The 20,965-nt window shown below is 42.2% G+C and overlaps 1 protein-coding gene across 4 annotated transcripts in view; it reads left to right on the top strand.

The window, feature by feature from the left end:
* Positions 1 to 20,687, top strand: part of LOC147435971 (truncated transcription factor CAULIFLOWER A-like) — a 93,939-nt gene extending 73,252 nt beyond the window's left edge. The window contains exons 3-8 of one of the 4 annotated variants that reach the window (XM_086488869.1): positions 16,656 to 16,705; positions 16,785 to 16,890; positions 17,038 to 17,079; positions 17,168 to 17,206; positions 17,577 to 17,719; positions 20,542 to 20,687. In XM_086488869.1, the coding sequence (XP_086344995.1) occupies positions 16,656 to 16,705; positions 16,785 to 16,890; positions 17,038 to 17,079; positions 17,168 to 17,206; positions 17,577 to 17,719; positions 20,542 to 20,551 (390 nt within the window). In that variant the 3' untranslated portion in view covers positions 20,552 to 20,687. Of the gene's footprint in view, positions 1 to 16,655; positions 16,706 to 16,784; positions 16,891 to 17,037; positions 17,080 to 17,167; positions 17,298 to 17,576; positions 17,720 to 18,116; positions 18,588 to 20,541 lie in introns of those variants that run through there. The other 3 variants (XM_086488868.1, XM_086488870.1, XM_086488871.1) reach the window with 3 other exon arrangements.
* The last annotated feature ends 278 nt before the right edge of the window (positions 20,688 to 20,965 follow it).

Below are 20,965 nucleotides of genomic sequence, written 5' to 3'. Positions count from 1 at the left end.
AGAGGAGGGGCATATAGTTCAATAGTGTCCAAGGAAGAGAAGGACGAAGGTTCATGGTGCAATGGCCTCAACGTGTTCAAAAAACATGGACGTCCAACCCCAATAGATATTGACCGGTTGGACAAAAGACAAGCAAAAAAAGGTCTCTTTCTTCCTGTTGATTCCAATTCAAGTTTTATGCTACCAGTCAAGATCCATATGCCGGGTAGGCACATGGATTGTGAAGCACTACTAGATTCAGGTGCAACGGCGTGCTTCATGAACAAAGAATTTGCAAAATTACAAGACATACCACTTGTGGAGAATTCTAATCCAGCAACTGTATAAGTCATTGATGGTCGTCCACTCCCTTCAGGGGATGTCAGGTATGAAACTCGCCCCATAGACATAGAAGTAACATTGCAGGAGCATGTTTTGAGAATAGCGTTCAATATTATACAAAGCCCAAGCAGTCCAATTGTTATTGGGCTACCGTGGCTTGAATTACATAATCATGACATTAATTGGAGGGCTCATAGAATTGAACCACGAAAAGTCCAAAAGAAGAAGGGAAGGCATAATAGGCCTATATATCTTGGAGCCAAGGTCTTCATGCATGCAACCATAAAGCATCTAACTTTCCTGATATTTGTGACACCAACCGACACGTCGACAACAAAAATCATGGAGGCATTGCCACGTCAATATCCAGATTACGATGATCTTTTTTAGAAGAATAATGCGGACCTCTTACCGGAGCATCGATCCTATGATTGTGCTAAAGAGCTTCAGGAGGGAACCCAATCCCCTTTTGGCCCAATATACAAGCTATCTCAAGATGAATTGGTAGAATTATGAAAAAATATTGATGAGAATCTTGCTAAGGGGTTCGTACGGATTTCAAAGTCCGCAACAGGAGCTCCAATACTCTCTGTAAAAAAGAAGGACGAAACTCTTCAAATGTGCGTGGATTATAGGGGCCTGAACAAGATAACCATCAAGAATCACTATTCCCTTCCCTTGATCCCAGAGCTTCTTGAGTGCCTTGGCAAGGCAAAAATATTTACAAAAATAGACCTGCGTGGTGCTTACAACCTAGTCAAAATCAAAGAAGGTGATGAATGGAATACAGCCTTTCGAACAAGGTATGGCCAGTTTGAATATACCGTCATGCCATTTGGTCTCACAAATGCCCCAGCTGTTTTTCAACATTTAATGAACGATATCTTTGGGGAGTATTTGGATTATTTTGGATGATATCTTGATAATTTTCAAGGATCAAGAAGAGCACGAGCACCATGTATGATTAGTGCTTGAAAAGCTTCGTGCATCAGGGTTATATGCAAAGTTGGAGAAGTGCTCTTTTCATGAATCTAAGGTGGAATTTCTTGGTTATGTAATTTCTGAAAAGGGAATCTCCATCAATCCAAAGAAGGTTCAAACCACCCTTGATTGGGAGACACCAACCTTGGTAAGAGATGTTCAATGTTTCCTCGGATTTGGAAATTTTTATCGTATCTTTATACAAGGATACTCCAAGGTGGTTACAACACTCACAAGGTTGACATGCCATAGTAAGTTTTCTGGAACTCAGAGGCCGCGAAAGCATTTCAGACTCTCAAGCAAGCTTTGACGAACGCTCCCATTCTAATTCACACAGATCCTACAAAGCCTTTCATCCTAGAAACAGACGCTTCAGATTTTGCCCTTAACGTTATTCTATCCCAAGTAGGAGAGATGGTTGAGTACATCCAGTGGCTTTTCATTCCCGCAAGTTCTCAGCTGCATTTCTGCAAGTTCTCAGCTGCAGAAATCGATTATGAAATCCATGACAAAGAGCTCTTAGCAATCATTGACTCCTTCGACACTTGGCATCACCTACTTGATGGAGCTCCTCATAAGATCATTGTCTATACAGATCACAAGAATTTGGAGTACTTCATGGCATCCCACGTCTTGAATTGTCGCCAAGCCAGGTGGAGTGGTATCCTATCAAGGTTTGATTTTCTTATCTCCTATAGACCTGGCCGTCAACAAGGTAAGCCAAATGCCTTCTCAAGAAGATCCTACCTTGGACCAAGAGAAGGCGGCGCAGCATTTGATCAACAAGAGTCAGTGATTTTGAAACCTGAGTAGCTTAAGCTAAACGCCACCATGAGCCAAGCTCCTGAAGATTCTACTTTTCTTTCTAAGGTGAAGATGCAAATTGCCAAAGACCTACTTGCTCAGAATATTAGACAACTACTACAAGGACAAGAGGTCTTTCAAGAAATTGATGGACTAATTTACTATAAGGGTCTTCTCTATATTCCGCTAGGACGAACACGCTTGGAGGTACTTCAGCAACGGCATGATCTTCCATCAGCAGGGCATTTTAAGGTTAATAAGAGAATTGAGCTTCTCTCCCGTGACTTTTGGTGGCCTCAAATGTGGAAGCTTGTCAAGGAGTATGTAGGCACTTGTGACACTTGCAATAGATCAAAGGCACCTTGTCATCGTCCTCATGGGTTACTCCATCCCTTGCCCATTCCAAGCAAACCATGGCCATCCATCTCCATGGATTTCATTGTAGAGATACCCTTGTCACAAGGATTTGACTCCATTTTAGTAGTCGTGGATCAGTTTACAAAAATGGCACACTTCATTCCAACCACTAAAACGATCACCGGCAAAGGTACGACCAAACTCTTTCTACAGCCATATCTATCTTTATCACAGATTATCGGATGACATAGTTTTTGATCGAGGCCCACAATTCGTCTCTAGCTTTTGGAAAAGCTTATTCAAGCTACTCGGAGTACAAATGAACCTCTCCTCAGCCAATCACCCACAAAGTGATGGACAAACAGAGAGAGTAAATCAAGTTTTGGAACAGTATCTCCGTTGTACTATCAGTTATCACAAGGATAATTGGGTCGAGCTCCTACCGCTAGCAGAATTCTCCTATAATAACAGTTCTCATGCCTCCACCCATCACACTCCATTCTTTGCTCATTATGGTCAACATTCCAAACAGGATATCCACAGACACCATCAAGTCAAGAATCTAGCTACTATTCATCTTACACAATAATTATCTGCAATTCACAAAGAACTTACAATTCATATCAAAGAGGCTCAATCCAAGTATAAGAAAAGTGCAGATGTCCATTGCATGCAACATCAAAAATACAAAGAAGGGGATAAAGTGTGGCTTCTCCGACACGATGTGCATTCATCTTGTCCCTGTCAAAAGCTTGATTATCGAAGGCTTGGCTTGTTTAAAATTATCCGTCAAGTCAATCCAGTCACCTATCAACTCCGATTGCCCTTATCCATGAAAATCCATCCGGTCTTTCATGTCTCAGTCCTAGAACCTTGTCACACATCTAAGATCTCAGGAAGAGTCCTACAACCACCTCCTCCGGTTGAGATTCAAGGACATGAAGAATATGAGGTCGAGAAAGTCCTAGATTCTCGAGTTTCGCGTAGCAGGTTACAGTACTTAGTGCATTGGAAAGGCTATGATGTTAGTGAACAAATGTGGGACCAGCACACAATCTTCAGCATGCATCTTTCAAAGTCCAAGAGTTCCATCAACAGTATCCATGGAAGCCCCATTCAAGGAACACCACTTCTCCGCATTCGTCGCTAGAGGAGGGGGTAATGTCATGGATGCTTGAGTGTCAGTCGTTGCCTGTATCATCGCCTGTGTCAGTCGCTACCTATTCCTACCCGCCCCTGGGAAAGTATTGCTATGGATTTCATTTTTGATCTCCCGAAGACACAGAGTGGGAATGATGGTATTTGGATTGTCATCGACAGATTTAGCAAGAAAGCTTACTTCATTCCAGTGAAGAAAACAATCAATCCAGATCATTTAGCGAGATTGCTCATTGCACAGATTTTTGGATTACATGGCATGCCTGAGACAATAGTCTCCGATAGAGATCCTCGATTCACAAGTTTGTTTTGGAAGGCTATTTTGAAGAACATGGCACACGGTTGCATTTCGTGTCATCATTTCACCCGCAAACAGATGGACAATCTGAGATTGCAAATTTAGTTCTTTTGAATTTATTGAAGTCTTAAATTTCTATCAGAAGACTCAGTGGAAATTTTTTTTCCCTTGGTGGAATTCGCCTACGATAACACGATCCACTCTTCAATGGGGAAGGCATTATTTGAAATCATTAGAGGTGCTTCAAAAAGTCCACCCTCTTTTAGCACAAAAGATAAGAATTTTGAAGCCGACTAGTACAGGAGAGACTTGGATACTTGTTTTGCAAAGAGCCGATAAAGGAACGACCTTTTTCAAAGCTTAGCATGAGGTACTATGACCCTTTCCAAATAAAATAAAGGATAAATGATGTTGTCTTTAGACTGAAGCTACCCGATACTTGGAAGTTTCACAATGCATTTCATGGGAGTCTATTGAAGCCTTTTAAAGGCAATGTGTCCGATGGTGGGAAGCCAGATGAGCAATCGAAAGTGGAGGAAAGCAAGGAGGTACTCGTTCCACAATAGATATTGGCTTACAAGGACAAAAAGATAAAAGGTAAAGTGATTAGGCGGTTCTTGGCTAAGTTCAAGAACTATCCTGCATTGGATGCAAAGTTGACGGAGGAGGACTCTGATAGGTCCAATGCATTTGGTTAATTATAGTCTACTCTGATAGAACCTCGATTTTAGTCTGGGTGAATCTAGTAGAGCAGGTTTGCACAGCAGGGGAGTCACTTGGCTCCTTTGTCAATGGATTACCCCAATTTTGAATAGAGTCACTGATGTCTTCTTTTGGGTTTCAGGGATACTTCAGGGCTGAATAGTATTCTGTTGTATGACTTTATAACTGGAGTTCCAAAAAATTAACATGATTGATTTGTACTTGACTTGTTTGAGTGCAAGGACTAAAAGACAAAATGAATGAAGCATTTTGGTCTCATAAATCTATATAGACATGATTGCAATAAGAATCAGTTAATTTGACATCCATGAGGTCCGAAATGGATCTAGATACGATTACTAAATATGTTGTCGATTAATCATGGTTTAAGATTTGGAATGAATTTGGATATGATTTGTCATGTGATGTTCTGTGATCTCAAGTGATGTCCGGTGATGTGACTATCGTTTTGTACAAGTGCCAGATGTGTTGTGTCTAGTGCAACGGTACTAACAGTTAGATGTTTATGGCCTCTGTTTGTTTTGCAAACGTAATTGAGGGCGATTACAATTCTGTCAGGAGGGGGTATGTCACAAATTGGTTACATGGTAGGCCCCCAAATACACACAAATAGTCCCTGTTGACGTTGCAGCAGCCCGTATAACACGCTGGGCTGATAACATGGCAGATCTCTAGAGATCGCGCTTCCAGGATGACGTGGCAGGTCGTACAAATCTCCATATTTTTCGTTGACATGCACATGTGGCAGTATACGGACACCCGTAATTTGCGTTGATTGCTTTTGGATGGAAGATTTTGAGCAAAGCTTTTGGAAATAGTTGCTTTCAAGTTTAAACTTTTGGGGCTCTGCTTTTGGGGCAACCCTTGTAACACTAAATAAGTCTTTTGGGCCTCATTGCCCAAAGAATTTGGACGCACAATGTGAGTCTAAGATCCCGCGGACTCCGTTGTACTTTGAACATGGAATAATAATTATAAAAAAAACAAAAGAGGCACCAGTCTTTGGGGCCAATACCTCTTGGCATGGAACTACGTCGGGTCGTGTCGTTTTGTGAATTTTTTATAAGTGAATATCTGTTGTGTCGTGGTAGAATCTTGGCTTGGGGTGTCCAAGTTTGTTACAGGTGGGGATTCCCCGTTGTAGCCAAGAATTTCCTTACCTCCATAAGGCTTAGTTTCTTTAGAGCTTGCGTATACCCAATGATTATCTGCAGAGTAAATCTAATGGGGGCACATGGAAAAAGAAAACTTCTTCTATGCTAGCATCTCCTGGAAATTGGAATGAGGTGCATACTTGACTTTGGTGGTGGCCTCGACGTTATGAGCTGAACGTCATGCTAGTGGTGGACTTCCCTGCAGGTCAAATGAAATAGGATTTTGAGGAGTAAGGTACAGTAAGTATACTTATTAGAGGTTAAGCTGAGTCCACTCTTGAATCTCAAACGGGTGGTCGTATACAACTAGAGTGGTTTCTTAGTTTTGATAGCAGTGGTGGGATGCAAAATAGCAAACCGATCATACCCCTAGCTAGAGTTGGAGGATTGAGAATTGATGACAAACTTTTTCTTATGGGGAGTGCATGCCTTATACATATTCATGTGATCTTCATTGCCTTGGCTTTCACAATGGATGGGGAATGCATATTCATGACTAAAATGCACTATATATTTGAATCATCGCTGACTCTGAATTCAAGTTGGAGACCGTGTAAAAGACTTGATAGAAAAGGGGTGGGGACTCCCCTTTGTAGCCAAGCACTTCCTTACCTCCATTAGGCTTAGTGTCTTTAGAACATGTGTATACCCAATGATTATCTGCATAGTAGAGCTTGTGGGAGACACATGACACCTCCTCGCAACTGGAATGACGTGCTTAGTTGGAAAGATAACTAACTTGACTCTGGTGGTGGCCTCGACCGTACGTTCTGAGCCGAACTTCATGCCTTTGTGGAGGCCAAATGAAATAGGATTTTGAGAAGTAAGGCACGATAAGTATACTTATTAGAGGTTAAGCTTAGTCCATTATTGAATCTCAAAACGGGTGGTCGTAGACAACTAGAACGGTTTCTTTGTTTTGACAGCACTGGCGGGACACGATGAAACTTTTGAGCTTGAGGCATCATTTGGGATAGTTGGAATAAGGATTTTTATTGTGCCTCCTTGACCTCATAGAAGCTCCCATGAATGGATATCACTTGCAAGTATCATAACCTTTCTAAGCAAATGAAGCAAAATAACAAGCCTGTCTTACTGCTAGCTAGAATTGGAGGATTGAGACTCGATGAAAAACTGTTTTTCAGGGGGAGTGCATGCCTCCTAAGCAATGACCTTGATCTTCCTTGCCTTGGAACAACATTGGTATGCTTTGCTTGGTGACCTATCATCTACCATTTGGGAATTGGAAGACCTTGCAAATGTTGCTTTTAATGATAGTGAAACTACCACTATCCTCCTTGGTGGGAAGGCTCGTGGAGTTTGATTGGTATTTTTAGTTAACCCACATCTGTACTGAAGGGGAGGAATTGTGGGGCACCACCTTGTAGTAGATTTCCTTGGCAAGGCATTGCACAATACCAAACAATATTAGCCTGATGGCATGATTCAAATATCCTCTTGTATCCTTCCTTGCAAAAAATCCAATGCTCTGTCCCTTTTGCTCCCCTTAGGTCCTTTGGGAGCCACAATCTTCTTTGGGGATGTCAATGAAATATAGAAGAATGGATTGTTCACGCTGGATGGGGAATTCATACTGTCGACCAAAATGTACTAATATATTCAAATCATCATTGACTCCAAAATCAAGTCAGACCACTGTAAAAGAATTGACATCAAAGGGGTGAGGATTCCCTTTTGTAGCCAAGCATTTCCTTACCTCCATTAGGCTTAGTGACTTTAGAGCTTGCATATACCCAGTGATTATGTGCGGAGTAGAGCTGATGCAGGTACATGAAAAAAGACAACTTCCTCCATGATAGCACCTCGTGGCAAGTGGAATGAGGTCCTTAGTTGGAAAGATAACTAGGTTGACCCTGATGGTGGCCTCGATCGTACATTATGAGCTGAACGTCATGCGAGCACTGGACTTTTGCGGAGGTCAAATGATATAGGATTTTGTGAAGTAAGGTACGATAAGTATACTTATTAGAGGTTAAGCTGACTCCACTCTTGAATCTCAAAACGGGTGGTCGCGAACAACTCAAACGGTTTCTTGGTTTTGACAACATTGGTGGAACGCGATGAAAATTTCATCTTGAGGCACGATTTGGGATAGTTGAAATAAGGATTTTGGTTGTCTCCCATTGACTTCATAGAAGCTCTCGAGAATGGATATCACTTGCAAGTATCATACCCTTTCTAAGAATATGAAGCAAAATAGCAAGCCGATCTTACTGCTAGCTAGAATTGAAGGATTGAGACTGGATGACAAACTGTTTCTTAGTGGGAGTGCATGCCTCCTATGCAATGACCCTAAGGGCTTGCACTCTCTTGTAAATATTCATGTGATCTTCCTTGCCTTGGCACAACCTTGGGCTGCTTTGCTTGGTGACCTGTCATCCACAACTTAGGGACTTGAAAGACCTAGCAAATGCTGCTTTTAATGATAGTGAAATTACTACTATCCTCCTTGGTGGGAAGGCTCGTGGAGTTTGATTGATCTTTTTGGTTAACCCACATCTCTACTCAAGGGGAGCAATTGTGGGGCACCACCCTGTAACAGATTTCCTTGGCAAGACATTGCACTATACCAAACAAATTAGCCGGATGGCATGATTCAAATATCCTCTTGTATCCTCCCTTGCAAAAAATCCAATGCTCTGTCGCTTTAGCTCCCCCTAGGTCTTTTGGGAGCCACAATTTTCTTTGGGGATGTGATTGAGGTCCTTAGTTGTAAAGATAACAACTAACTTGACTTTGGTGATGGCCTTGACCATACATTATGAGCTGAACCTCATGCCAATGGAAGACTTTTGTGGAGGTCAAATGAAATAGGATTTTGAGAAGAAAGGTATGATAAGTATACTTATTAGAGTTAACTAGCTTGACTTTGGTGGTGGCCTCGATCGTACATTATGAGCTGAACTTCATGCCAATGGAAAACGTTTGCGGAGGTCAAATGAAATAGGATTTTGAGAAGTAAGGTACGATAAGTATACTTATTAGAGGTTAAGCTGAGTCCACTCTTGAATCTCAAATGGGTGGGCGTAGACAACTAGAACGGTGTCTTAGTTTTGACAGCAATGGCGGGACGCGATGAAAATTTCAGCTTCAGGCATCATTTGGGATATATGAAATAAGGATTTGTGTTGTGTCTCCTTGATGTCATAGAAGATCCCGGGAATGGATATCACTGTCAAGTATCATAACCTTTCTAAGAACATGAAGCAAAATAGCAAGAAGATCTTATTGCTAGCTAGAATTGGAGGATTGAGAAACGATGACACATTGTTTCCTATGGGGAGTGCATGCCTCAGGGCGGGCACTCTCTTATACATATTATCCTTGCATTGGGAAAACCTAGGGCTGCTTTGCTTGGTGATCTATCATCTACCATTTTGGGAATTGGAAGACCTAGCAAATGTTGCTTTTAATGATAGTGAAGTTACCACTATCCTCCTTGGTTGAAAGGCTCGCGAAGTTTGATTGATCTTTTTGGTTAACCCACATTTTTACTCAAGGGAAGAAATTGTGGGGCAGCACCCTATAGTAAATTTCCTTGGCAAGGCATTGCACAGTACCAAACAGCATTAGGCTAATGGCCTAGTGTGTCAATTTGATGAATCATAGATGATTCAAATCTCATCTTGTATCCCTGAGAAAAATCCAAAGCTCTATCCCTTTAGCTTCCCCTAGGTCTTGGGGGAGCCACAATCTTCTTTGGGGATTTCAATGACATATAGAAGAATGGATCGTTCATCTTGGATGGCGAATGCATATTGGTGAGCAAAATGCACTTATATATCTGAATCATTGTTGACTCTAAATTCAAGTTGAAGACCACTATAAAAGAGACGACATCAAAGGGGTGGGGATCCCCCTTTGTAGCAAAGCATTTCCTTGCCTCCATAAGGCCTTGTGGATTTATAGCTTGCGTATACCCAATTATTATCTGCAGAGTAGAGCTCATGGGGTCACATGGAAAAAGGCAACTTCTTCCATGCTAGCTCATAGAAACTAGAATGAGGTCCTTAGTTGGGAAGATAACTAACTTGACTTTCGTGGTGGCCTCGACCGTACATTATGAGTTGAACGTCATGCCAATGGTGGACTTTCACGAAGGTAAAAAAATTAGGATTTTGAGAACTAAGGTACAATTATTATACTTATTAGAGGTTAAGTTGAGTCCACTCTTGAATCTCAAAACGGGTGGTCATAGACAACTCGAACGGTTTCTTGGGCTCGATAGCATTGGTGAGACACAACAAATATTTCATCTTGAGGCATCATTTGAGATATTTGAAATAAGGATTTTGGTTGTGCCTCCTTGACTTTATAGAAGCTCCCGGAAATGGATATCACTTGCAAGTATCATAACCTTTCTAAGCACATGAATCAAAATAGCAAGCCGAGCTTCATTAGGAAGAGGATGGGGTGTAGGAGGGCCTCTTTATTTTCCATGAGCTTATGGAGGTGATTTAACATTTTGACGAGTATGTGTACGCCATGTGTGCAAGAATGGTGGGGGTGTAAGAGATGTGTAAGAGTGGTCAAAGGATGCACTCTTTCCCCCAAAAAGGAGGTGGAAAGTTTTGTGATTTTTGGCCTTCCAAAACTCCCACATTTGATCTCCGATTTAAGTAGAGATCATAGATCTGCAATCTACACGTCGAGCTCTTTCCATAGACATGCTACATGATATGGTTTTACTTGATAGATTTTAAATTCTATTTGGGGGGAACTTTGAATTCAAATAAACTAGCCGTTTTGCTTGTTTGAGTTCAAACGCTGTCCTTTGATTACTTTCTTAATACTAAAGGTTTGACTTCCTTAAACTGCCAGAGAAAGAGGCCCTCCTAGACCCTAGTCTCTTCCTAATTATGACTACTAGCTAAAATTGGAGGATATGAGACTCAATGACAAATTGTTTTCGAGGGGGAGTACATGCCTCCTATGCAATGACCCTGAGGGCGGGCACTCTTCTTATACATATTCATGTGATCTTCCTTGCCTTGGCACAACCTTGGGTTGCTTTTCTTGGTGACCTGTCATCTATCATCTAGGGACTTGAAAGGCTTGGCAAATACTGCTTTTAATGATAGTGAGATTATCACTATCCTCCTTGGTGGGAGGGCTCGCGGAGTTTGATTGATCTTGTTGGTTAACCCACATTTGTACTCAAGGGGAGCAATTGTGGGGCACCACCTTGTAGTAGATTTCCTTGGCAAGGCATTGCACAATACCCAACAACTTTAGGCTGATGGCCTACTGTGTCAATTTGATGAATTAGAAATGATTCAAATATCCTCTTGTATTCTACCTTGAAAAAAATCCAATGCTCTATCCCTTTGGCTCCCCCTAGGTCTTTGTACTCCATAGCAAATAAGTTGAGATACGACGAACATATCTCAACATAGCACTTCTTCTCTTGCTCGATCAAACCTTTATCCAATATACACTCTACTTATATTGCATCCACCCCACAATTTCCATACCTTTATTGGGATTGGAGGAGTCTATGGTGGCCCCAAAAAAAATTGTATCAACTTTCAACGAGTACTAGTCACTTTCTTCCTCTTTGTACTTGTAGAACCCTCATTATATGTCGACTTTGACTCGTACTCATACGTGGTTTTAAATATCTTCTATCACCTCATACCATAGGGTGAAAACAAATTTCCCTAGTCTTGAAATAAAGTATCACCTGCCTTCCATTTTCTTTCTCTAGCAGAGTGAAAAGTCCCTTCTCCCAATCATGCTCAGCCCCAATTGCAAGTAGCCATGGCCTCCCCAGAAAGACAGTGTAAGCATTTTCTCTTGCTTTCATCACAAAAAAATCATTGAGGTATTCATTTTCCATCATTTTAACCTTCACATCTTGAGCTATCTCTAAACACCTTGCCTTGGCATGGTTGGCCATCCTTGTTCACACATTGGACTTGACCACAACTTTGATACCAATTTCCCTCATAGTAGTCTCCATTAGTAGACATATATACATATCAATATATGTGTGACCTTGCATATTTTCTTCAATCAAGAGATCAATAATAGGAAGCACATCCACTAGATTCCCTACCGCTAGAGACAAATTGTATACTACAAACACATCATCTCAAACCTGTGGAAGCTCTGCTGACACTGCTAGACCACTACCTCCTTAACTATGGTTTAATGCTAGTAATTGTCCAAATGTAATCTCTACTTATTGGTTTTGGATATCACTTACTAGGTCATACTCCGGATGACCCTGTCTAAGTTGAAAATACGACTGTTTAATATTGCGATGTTCTCTCCTGTTGCTAGTCTTTGGATGCTCCCTTCATGAACTTTCTCTTTGCCTTTTGCGAGCTCTAGTATCTTGTTCAATTTCCATCTCTCTTTCTCCTCGTGCTCTTTTATTGGCCAGAACATCTACATCCTTCTTGTCCATGTTGAAGATATTAACTGTAGGGACTTCATCATTACCTGGCAGAGCTGAATGGTACTGGATTTTGAGCTACAATGTACTCTCTTGACCATTGAACTTCCCTTGTCTCTGCCAAATAACGGGTACATACTTCCTCTGTCCTTGGATGGAAGCAAAAAATCTAGAGCATAGTTGCCCTCCTCCCTACAATTGTAGTACCGGCAAGGCAATGGCCTAGATCTTCCTCTACTAGCCCTTGGCTGCCCTTTGTCCATTACACTTAAACAAAGCTCTTGCAAATTTCCATGGACAAACCTTGAACATATATACCCAATGTTGTTGAATGGTTGCCATGCCTTGATTTGCTTGACTCTCTACCTAGATTTCAACCCTTAGACTCGGGAGTGGGCTAGAAGACATTGCTTTATATCCGAGTGCGCCGTGCTCAATCTTCTTCTTGATCTTCCTATGCTTTTCTTGTACAATTACGATTGTACTGTTGTAGTTCTCCCGACTCTTGAAATCCACCTTCTCTCGCACCTTGGGATGTAAACATGCCATGCATTTGTTTAGCTTGAAGTACTCTCCATTGACCAATTGTATAGCGGCTGCTAACTCTACGTAGCATTTGTCAAAACTATTGGAATTAGGGTTGCAAAGAAATGCACACATCTTGGAGAAGAGGAAGGAAGCTCAAGGCACACAATAGAGCGTGTTACTTAGTGTGCAATGGAAAGATGGATAGCCCTAGTGTGATGGGGGTATATAGAATGCACGGGGGGGGGAAAAGCTCCTAAAGAGGAAAAAATGCTCCGATGGTTCCAATGTGTTCACACACATCCCTATCACATGTATATGGTAACAAATCCCCCCTTGAGTGATGCGGTGAACGAGAGCTGGCACATGAGTAAAGGGAAGTGCGATGCCCTAAGGACATGATCAGTCCACAAAGGGAAGTAAGCCCAGAGCTTTTGGGAAAGCTTTGAGCTTCTCATGAGACAATACCTTTGTGAAAAGATCTGCAAGGTTTTTCTTTGTTGGCACATAAGCCAAGCTGATCTCTCTTGCTAAGAGCCTCTCCTTGACATAGTGGTAATGCACCTCAATGTGCTTTGTGCGAGCATGAAAAATTGGGTTCCTTGCAACTACCAATGCGCTATGACTTTCAGTGTAGATAGTGTTAGCAGTGTCCTCTCCAACACCCAAATCAGCCATAAGGCGTCTGGGCCATATACACTCAACCGTAGCTATGAAGACTGCCTTGTACTCAGCCTCACAACTCGAAGTGGCCACAGTAGGTTCCTTCTTGCTCAACCATGATATACATGAATTGCCAAGCATGAAACAAAAACCACTTGTGGACACTTGCGTGTCAAAACAACCAGCCCAATCTGAGCTTTGGCCTTCAACTTAGGACACTACTTGATCAGGTGATCATTAGCTTTACAATAATGGCAACGCAACTTCTTTTTACCCTTATCACGAGAATTTTCATACGAATTACTGCCAGAAGAAGCATTAGGAACAAAATTTTTGCCACTCGCAGTAGAACCACAAGAAGTGGTTGCATTGCTGCTACCACCCTTTCTTTGAGAAGCAATAAAAGCCTATTTAGTTGCACGCTGCCTAGTCCTGTTTTTCTAGAAAGTGACTCTTGCAACAGCAATGTGCATAATGCATCAAACTTGACAACTTCAGGATTTCCTCGGGTCATTAGTCTCCAAGTACTAGCAAAAGTCTGGTATGAATCTGGTAAGGCATCAAGCACAGTTTGCACAAGGGAACTGTCTGAAATGACTTCACCTGCAGAAATAAGTTGCTCATTGATATCCTTGACACCAGCAAGGAAAGTGTCCATATCATCTTCCTCATGCATAATCTTCGATTCCAGCTCTTTATGCAGCAAAGCAATTTTAGCCTCATTGCGGCTTGCATAAAGACCTGCTAGAATATTCCAATCCTGTTTTGCAGATTTTGCTGATGCATGAGTCTGCGCATCCTTTACATCCCAACGAGATTGTTCTGCCGTAGGCAAAACAACGCTAATAGCAGCAATCCTTGCAGCAAGACCTACAACATCCTCAACATTGTCTACATCCTCAGAACCAGGACGTACATCAATGCCCTGCACAATATTCTAGACGCCCTTTGACACAAGAACATGCTGCCTTATATAAAGCCCACATAGGGTAATTGTTCCCAACCTCTGCAACAAACATCTTGAACACATCTGTGTTGTTGTCAGCCATGGTAAATGTTGTACCTGATGTGAAAATTGCGCGAAAATAGGAGAAAGGAAGCGGCAACAACACGTGCTATATAGCATAAATCGTAGAAGATTGTAAGGCACCTGCTATGCAGAAAACGGCACTGACATAAATTCTTCACAAAATGACGAAATAGCCTGTGAAATACTGTTTGTAGTGGAAACGAAGGCCAAAATGACCCCGATTAGAAATCTGAGCAGACTAAACTCTAAGAGCTTGCCTGAATTTTTTGTCTACCTGCGACGAACGCTCGCCAAAGCTCACTGAAATCGGAAAAAATGAGGAGGCGTGTGGTAGAGTTGTTGGCGACTAAGCCCGGGAGGACGCAACCTGCTCTAATACTAATTGTTGGAATTAAGGTTGCAGAGAAACGCACACAACTTGGAGAAGATGAAGGAAGCTCAAGGCACACAATAGAGAGTGTGTTACTTAGTGTGCAATGGAAAGATAGATAGCCCTAGAGTGACGGGCGTATATACAATGCACAGGGGAAAAAACCTCCTAAAGAGGAAAACAATACCCCGGCGGTCCTAATGTGTTCACACACATCACTACCACATGTATATGGTAACAAAAAAATCAAGAAACACATGGTCAAACTCTTCGCTTACGTCTTGCTTTAGAGCCTTCAATTGTGCATCTATCTCGACAAGTGTTACGTCTTGACAAGTGATACTTCCTTGTAAAAATCGTGCAAGAATCGGGTCCGCAAGGTTGGTCATGCTTGTCTTGGTTCACCTTCTGAAGCATCAAACCATATCTTTGCTTTATCACGCATGAACAATAAAATCTTTTTCATCTTGTTGTGTTTGTTCAGCATATGCAATGATAGCATAAACAGATCAAAATCGGCCATCCATTTGTGTGAGGATCAACCCGTAGCTTCGTGCTGCCTTCACTTCTTGTCGAAAAACCGCTTCTTCTAATGAGCAATAAGATGCTCCTCAGTGGGAACACTAGAAGATGGAAAGTGAGAATGAGAACAAACCTCAAAACATATGCAAAATTCCTATCTATAGCCAATAGCATTCACAAGACCCCAATCCTCTCGAAATCACACTTGAAATGATGCACTGATCAAGAAACACACCTTCAATAGCAGGCTGATGAATGCACACACTCCTATAGGAATTAATAGCCATATACATACCCTAAATGCTACAATTCCACACACCCAACGCTCACAAAACCTCTCTCTCTCTCTCTCTCTCTCTCTCTCTCTCTCTCTCTCTGCACATCACAAATGGTTCGGGGGCACAACCACACATCGGCAACGACTAACACAAAATAGAAGAGGAAGAGAAGGGGGTGGAGGGAAGGAATGAGTTATGGGGCTTAGCACTTCAATCGGAACTCAAGTATATACCACTCTCCTCTCTACACATGCTTTCACAAAATAGAAGAGGAAGAGAAGGGGGTGGAGGGAAGGAAAGAGTTATGGGGCTTAGCACTTCAATCATAACTCAAGTATATACCACTCTCCTCTCTACACATGCTTTCTCCTGTCTACACAAAATAGAAGAGGAAGAGAAGGGGGTGGAGGGAAGGAAAGAGTTATGGGGCTTAACACTTCAATCAAAACTCAAGTATATACCATTCTCCTCTCTACACATGCTTTCTCTTAACACACTAGCAAGAAAACCCTCAAACCATCAAAAGGGGGCCCTCCTAAGGCGTTTTTTACATTTGTCTATGCTCACCGGACACAAGTCCAATTCAATTAGTTCATTTTTTAAGATATTGTCATGGTATTTTCTTGCTTGGGCAAGACCAGCCCCGTGTCGACTTTCCTCTTTATCCTCCACTTCAACTACAGTGGGCACCAAGTGGGACCCCGTCTATGGCCATCAAAAGGGGGAAGGCCTATGGCCCAATGTGAAACCACTCAAACCGTCTCCCCCCATGTCAAACCAGAGTGGAGAACCAAAGTTGACATCTCTCTCTCTCTCTCTCACATATATACACACACACACACACCCCACTCCCTTTTTCATGTCAATGTTTAAGTTCTAGTGCGATTTAGGGTTGAGCTCTCCGTCTTTACTAATTTCCTCCTCCTAGCAAGCTATCTTAAGTCGCTAGCTTAAAGGTCATAATTCCGTGGATGAGCATACAATTGAGCAGGACTTGAGAGCTAAGACATGAATCAACATCTTATTGTGAATTATTGTTGCTATGGACAGAAGTTGATGCACCTAAAGCAGGAATGCCAAAGGCTCAAAAGAGAGGAGGGGTAATATTTCTCTTATAACTAAAATCAACATCGAGGAGCTAGTTGGACGAGATACATTTATGTGAGACTGGTGGTGTAGGAAGAGGAGTGGAGCGGCGGAGGCGCTCGAGGTTTTGTCAATGGAGGAGCTGGTGTGCTTGGAGAGAGAAGGGGAAAGCATTTTGCGTAGCATCCGGGAAAGGCAGGCATGTAAAGTATTGTACTTGGAGGTTGATGTATGCTCTGATTTCGTAGCCATAAATAATGAGAAGCTTGGGAGTGTTGGCAAGCAATACGTAATTAATAATTGATAGAAGGACCGATGGTGCGCATGATGATGTGGGATATTGCAGGAGCGGTTGAGGACAGCAGAGAAGGAGGAATCGCTGAAAAAGGTAGGATGTGGGTGTGATCAGAGTGAGTGAATATATGTATTTGATTGAAGGGGATTTAGTGGTTTAAAAGTTGGTGGTGTGCATGCAGGAAGAGCTGCTAAGGGAGAATGAAAAACTGCGGAAAGAGGTAAATAGTTTATGGAAGCTGGTGATGATGCAGATAAGCAGAGATGTGCTGGTGGTATTAATATGACAAAAAGATTTAGAAATTTTCTCATGTAGGAAAACGGAGTCTTTCTCAATGTTTTTCATACAATGCATAACATCATGAGCTTATGCTCGAGAGGCACCGCATACCTAGCTAGGTACGATTGGGGATAGGGGACCGTCGGCCCGGTGGGGGTTTTGGGGGGGTGGGGGGGGGGGGGGCTGGCGGTCCCCTACCCCCAATCGTACCCAACTAGGTATGCGGCACCTCCCTCACAGAAGCTCATGATGTTGAGGTAAGTCCACAATGTGGGAAATATTGACGACGTTGACAAATGGGTGGAGTGCAGGTGGAGGCGCTGCATCGGGCCAAGTGGCAGGGCTGCGGGCTACAGGCTGACAAGGCCACGTCGGCATGCAGCTCCCACAGCATCTCGCACCAGCCGTCGAGGGACTCTGACGACGACTCCTCCGACTCTTTCCTCCAGCTCAGGTTTTAATTCGCGCAAGTTTTTCTTTTCTGGGCACTAACTCTTCACTTTGCCAAGTAAATACGTATTAGCTCATGCCCACCCGAAAAAAACTACATGTTGACGTCCCTCGTACGTGATGCTCCCATGGGCTCTCCACAACACTAAATCCCATCATGTCCAAGTGCTGGGACCTACGATGTGGAGCGACACATAATCTCGAGGAACATGGATGGTCCCAAAGAATCTGCGGCATTCGAGTTTCAAAACTTGGGTCCCTGTAGTCCAAGGCGTGTGCTATCCATGCACCCACTTACAATTCATTGCAATGCATGTGTGTTTACTTTTACTTATGCTGGTCTGAGTTTACTTTCTCGAAGTCCGAGTTTACAAAATCTGTTCTGAGTTTACTTTTTTCAGATCAATCAGACAGCGATGCGCCTCTGATCTGCTTTTGTGCTCGGACTTCTCAGACCGAGGTTTCATTTAAGACCCCATGCTCCTTAGTGCTCTGAGGAATCGCAACCCCATGCTTGACTTGTGCAACGAATATCGCTTCTTCGTGTCCGTGGCTTTAGAGCCCCATTCCCCTTTGTCCCATCGTCGTCCCTCTGTCATCAGCCAGGCATGTTTGATACACAAGTGCCTCTCTTGGAGCCTGTGCACCTATAGCAACGAATACCACATCTTGTCCCTCTGTCATCAGCTAGGCATGTGTGATACACAAGTGCCTCTCTTGGAGCCTGTGCACCTATAGCAACGAATACCACATCTTGCCTCTACTCCACGCCTACACATGTAGGTTTCCCTGCACATCTAAGTTTTAATACTGCAAGATATTTATCAAGCACAAGAAATCAAGAAAATGAGCTATGCATGTGTGGCTGTGGGCTCCCATGCTTACTTGAAGTTCCTCAAGTGATAGAGGGGGGGGGGGGGGGGGGGGGGGGGGGGGGGGGGGGGGATCTAAAAAGATTCCACCTTTTCAAAATCGTAGAAGTGAACGGTATTACTAAGCTGTGGAAAGTAGTGGGAGCATCTCTGAATATTGAAAAATCTTAATATTGTTAAATTCATTAATTTCATAGTAAGACACATCTGTGTGTTGCTTTTTGTCCACTTCACAATGAACTAGAATACCTTGATTGCTTTGTATCGTAAGAAGAGTGTGTTTAAGAGCATGTTCATGAAAGCAATGCATTTCTTGAGTTCCACTTGTCGTTCGACTCCTTGAAAATCATAATAGATGGGGTCTCCTCTTACAACATAACATGATGAGAGTGATGTAGGTTTTAGCTTTTGAATTGATGGACTAAATTTTCTCATGTAAGGAAATGGAGTCTTTTTTATACAATGCATAATATCATGAGCTTCTGCTCGAGAGGCACCGCATACCTAGCTAGGTAGGATTGGAGGCAGGGGTACCTCCCCTGCCCCCAATCGTATCTAGCTAGATATGCGGTGCCCCCCTCACAGAAGCTCATGATGTTGAGGTAAGTCACGATGTGGGATTTATTGTGAGAATTTGTCCAAAACTTCTTATGTTGGTGCTTGCATAAAGATATGATCCGAATATCGGTATCTCATAATGTACATCAAGCAAAAGGCCGTTAGAAATGGTATCTAAATCAGAAATGTTATCTTTAGATATATAATCTCAACTTTTTTATTTATATCTAGAGCACCATCAGAACACCCCTCTCCTGTGTTTGCGACTTTGCGACTCCTCTAGGAGTCGAGAGATCACAAACAAGAAAGCACTCTAGAGAAAAGTCCAACTGGAATTCTAGGTAGTGTCAAAAAAGAAAGACAGAAATAAAGATCAATTTTGAAAAGTGTCTGATCATAAAAAGAAGGCAAAGCTCATGGGGTTGATAATCCAGAAGAAACAAGAAAAAATTAGTAACATGGACGAGAGGGAAGAAGCATGTGAATTAATAGGGAATAAATACGCAAACAAGAAAGGGACACCACACATACATTGTGGCGGAGGGGTCCAGAACCAATAGCAATTGTGGACAACCTTGGCCATCGAAGCCCGTAGCGAAGTAGAGGTGAACTGAGTGTTAACTAGGGTGAATTGTCCCTAAACCCTAAACCCTAAACCTATGATCATTTGACACTAATTCACCTAGAGGATCTAAGAGTTGAGAGCACCTTTGATCTTGGTGCCTAATTTTAGTTGTGGATCGACCTCAACGATCCATGTCAACTTGCAATGCGTGAAAAAAAGCATTGCGTATGCATTTAAGAGTGCACTACTACAAAAATATTATGCATATTGTGTGTTACAAGGAGAATTTAGCGAGCCTCATCTTTATTTGCATCTTTCGCTGAAAACAAACATTCCAAAATCGTACTAGACATACTTGGTTTTCTCATGGGGAGTGCACATGTTCCTAGGACCCCCAAAGTACAGACACACTTGCCTATGCACGAGTGCGCGGAAAAAATCATTTTTCCAAAATACAAAATTCCTTTCCTTGAGTTTGTCAAGAGGAAATTTTAGAGAATTACTTATTTTTTCAAGTTTTTACATTATTTTCCTCTATTTTGGGGCAGAATTTCTCCTTTTCGTCTTGCCCTCAACCGGCATTTTGGAAATTGAAAACGGCACGGTATTAAGCTTAAGCTGAGACACATTTCTCCCGAACATTGGTATGCACACACACAAGGTGCAAAAATGGTTAGAAAGTAGGAAACAGACAACAAGAGCAACTGAATGTTTTCATATGCCTTTCTGTTTACGAAGATCTTTATTTTAATTGGTATCGGCATTATCTTGAAGATTTGTTTCCCTTTCATGTTACAGAGTAAAGGTTTTCTTTCTTTTTATTTGGTGCAGGCTCAGCTAACTGATGAAACCCAATGGTTTGCATCTACTCATGGAGCCATTTATGTGTGACTCACAAGTGTAATCCATTATAAGACCTTTTAAACAAGCATTGTACATGGTGTAATTCAATCTTTTAATGATGGTTTTCAAATTCATTTCGGTGGGAGTGTTGCTCTTGTAGTGATTATCTGTTCAAACTAGTGTCTTCCCAGTAGGTAGGGCTCCCCAATCTCGGAAAAATAAAAATTCTTTCAAAACATCTCAAATGCATAAGTGAAAGGCGAGCTTAGGAAATGAAAAGCCTCGTGGAAGGAAAGTCAAAGGACTTTTCATCTCTATATAAAGAGCTTTTCGACCTTAAAGTGGGAATTGATTCATTTATTTATTTTTTCTTTGCCTCGTCTCTAGCGTTTTCTTTTCTTTAGAGCTTCTT

Source organism: Adiantum capillus-veneris, chromosome 18 (genome assembly GCF_014529385.1).
Source record: "Adiantum capillus-veneris isolate H3 chromosome 18, ASM1452938v2, whole genome shotgun sequence".
In the NCBI taxonomy this organism is placed as follows: Eukaryota; Viridiplantae; Streptophyta; class Polypodiopsida; order Polypodiales; family Pteridaceae; genus Adiantum; species Adiantum capillus-veneris.
Note: the sequence above shows the minus strand (reverse complement) of the source record. Positions and strands in the feature narration are given on the sequence as shown.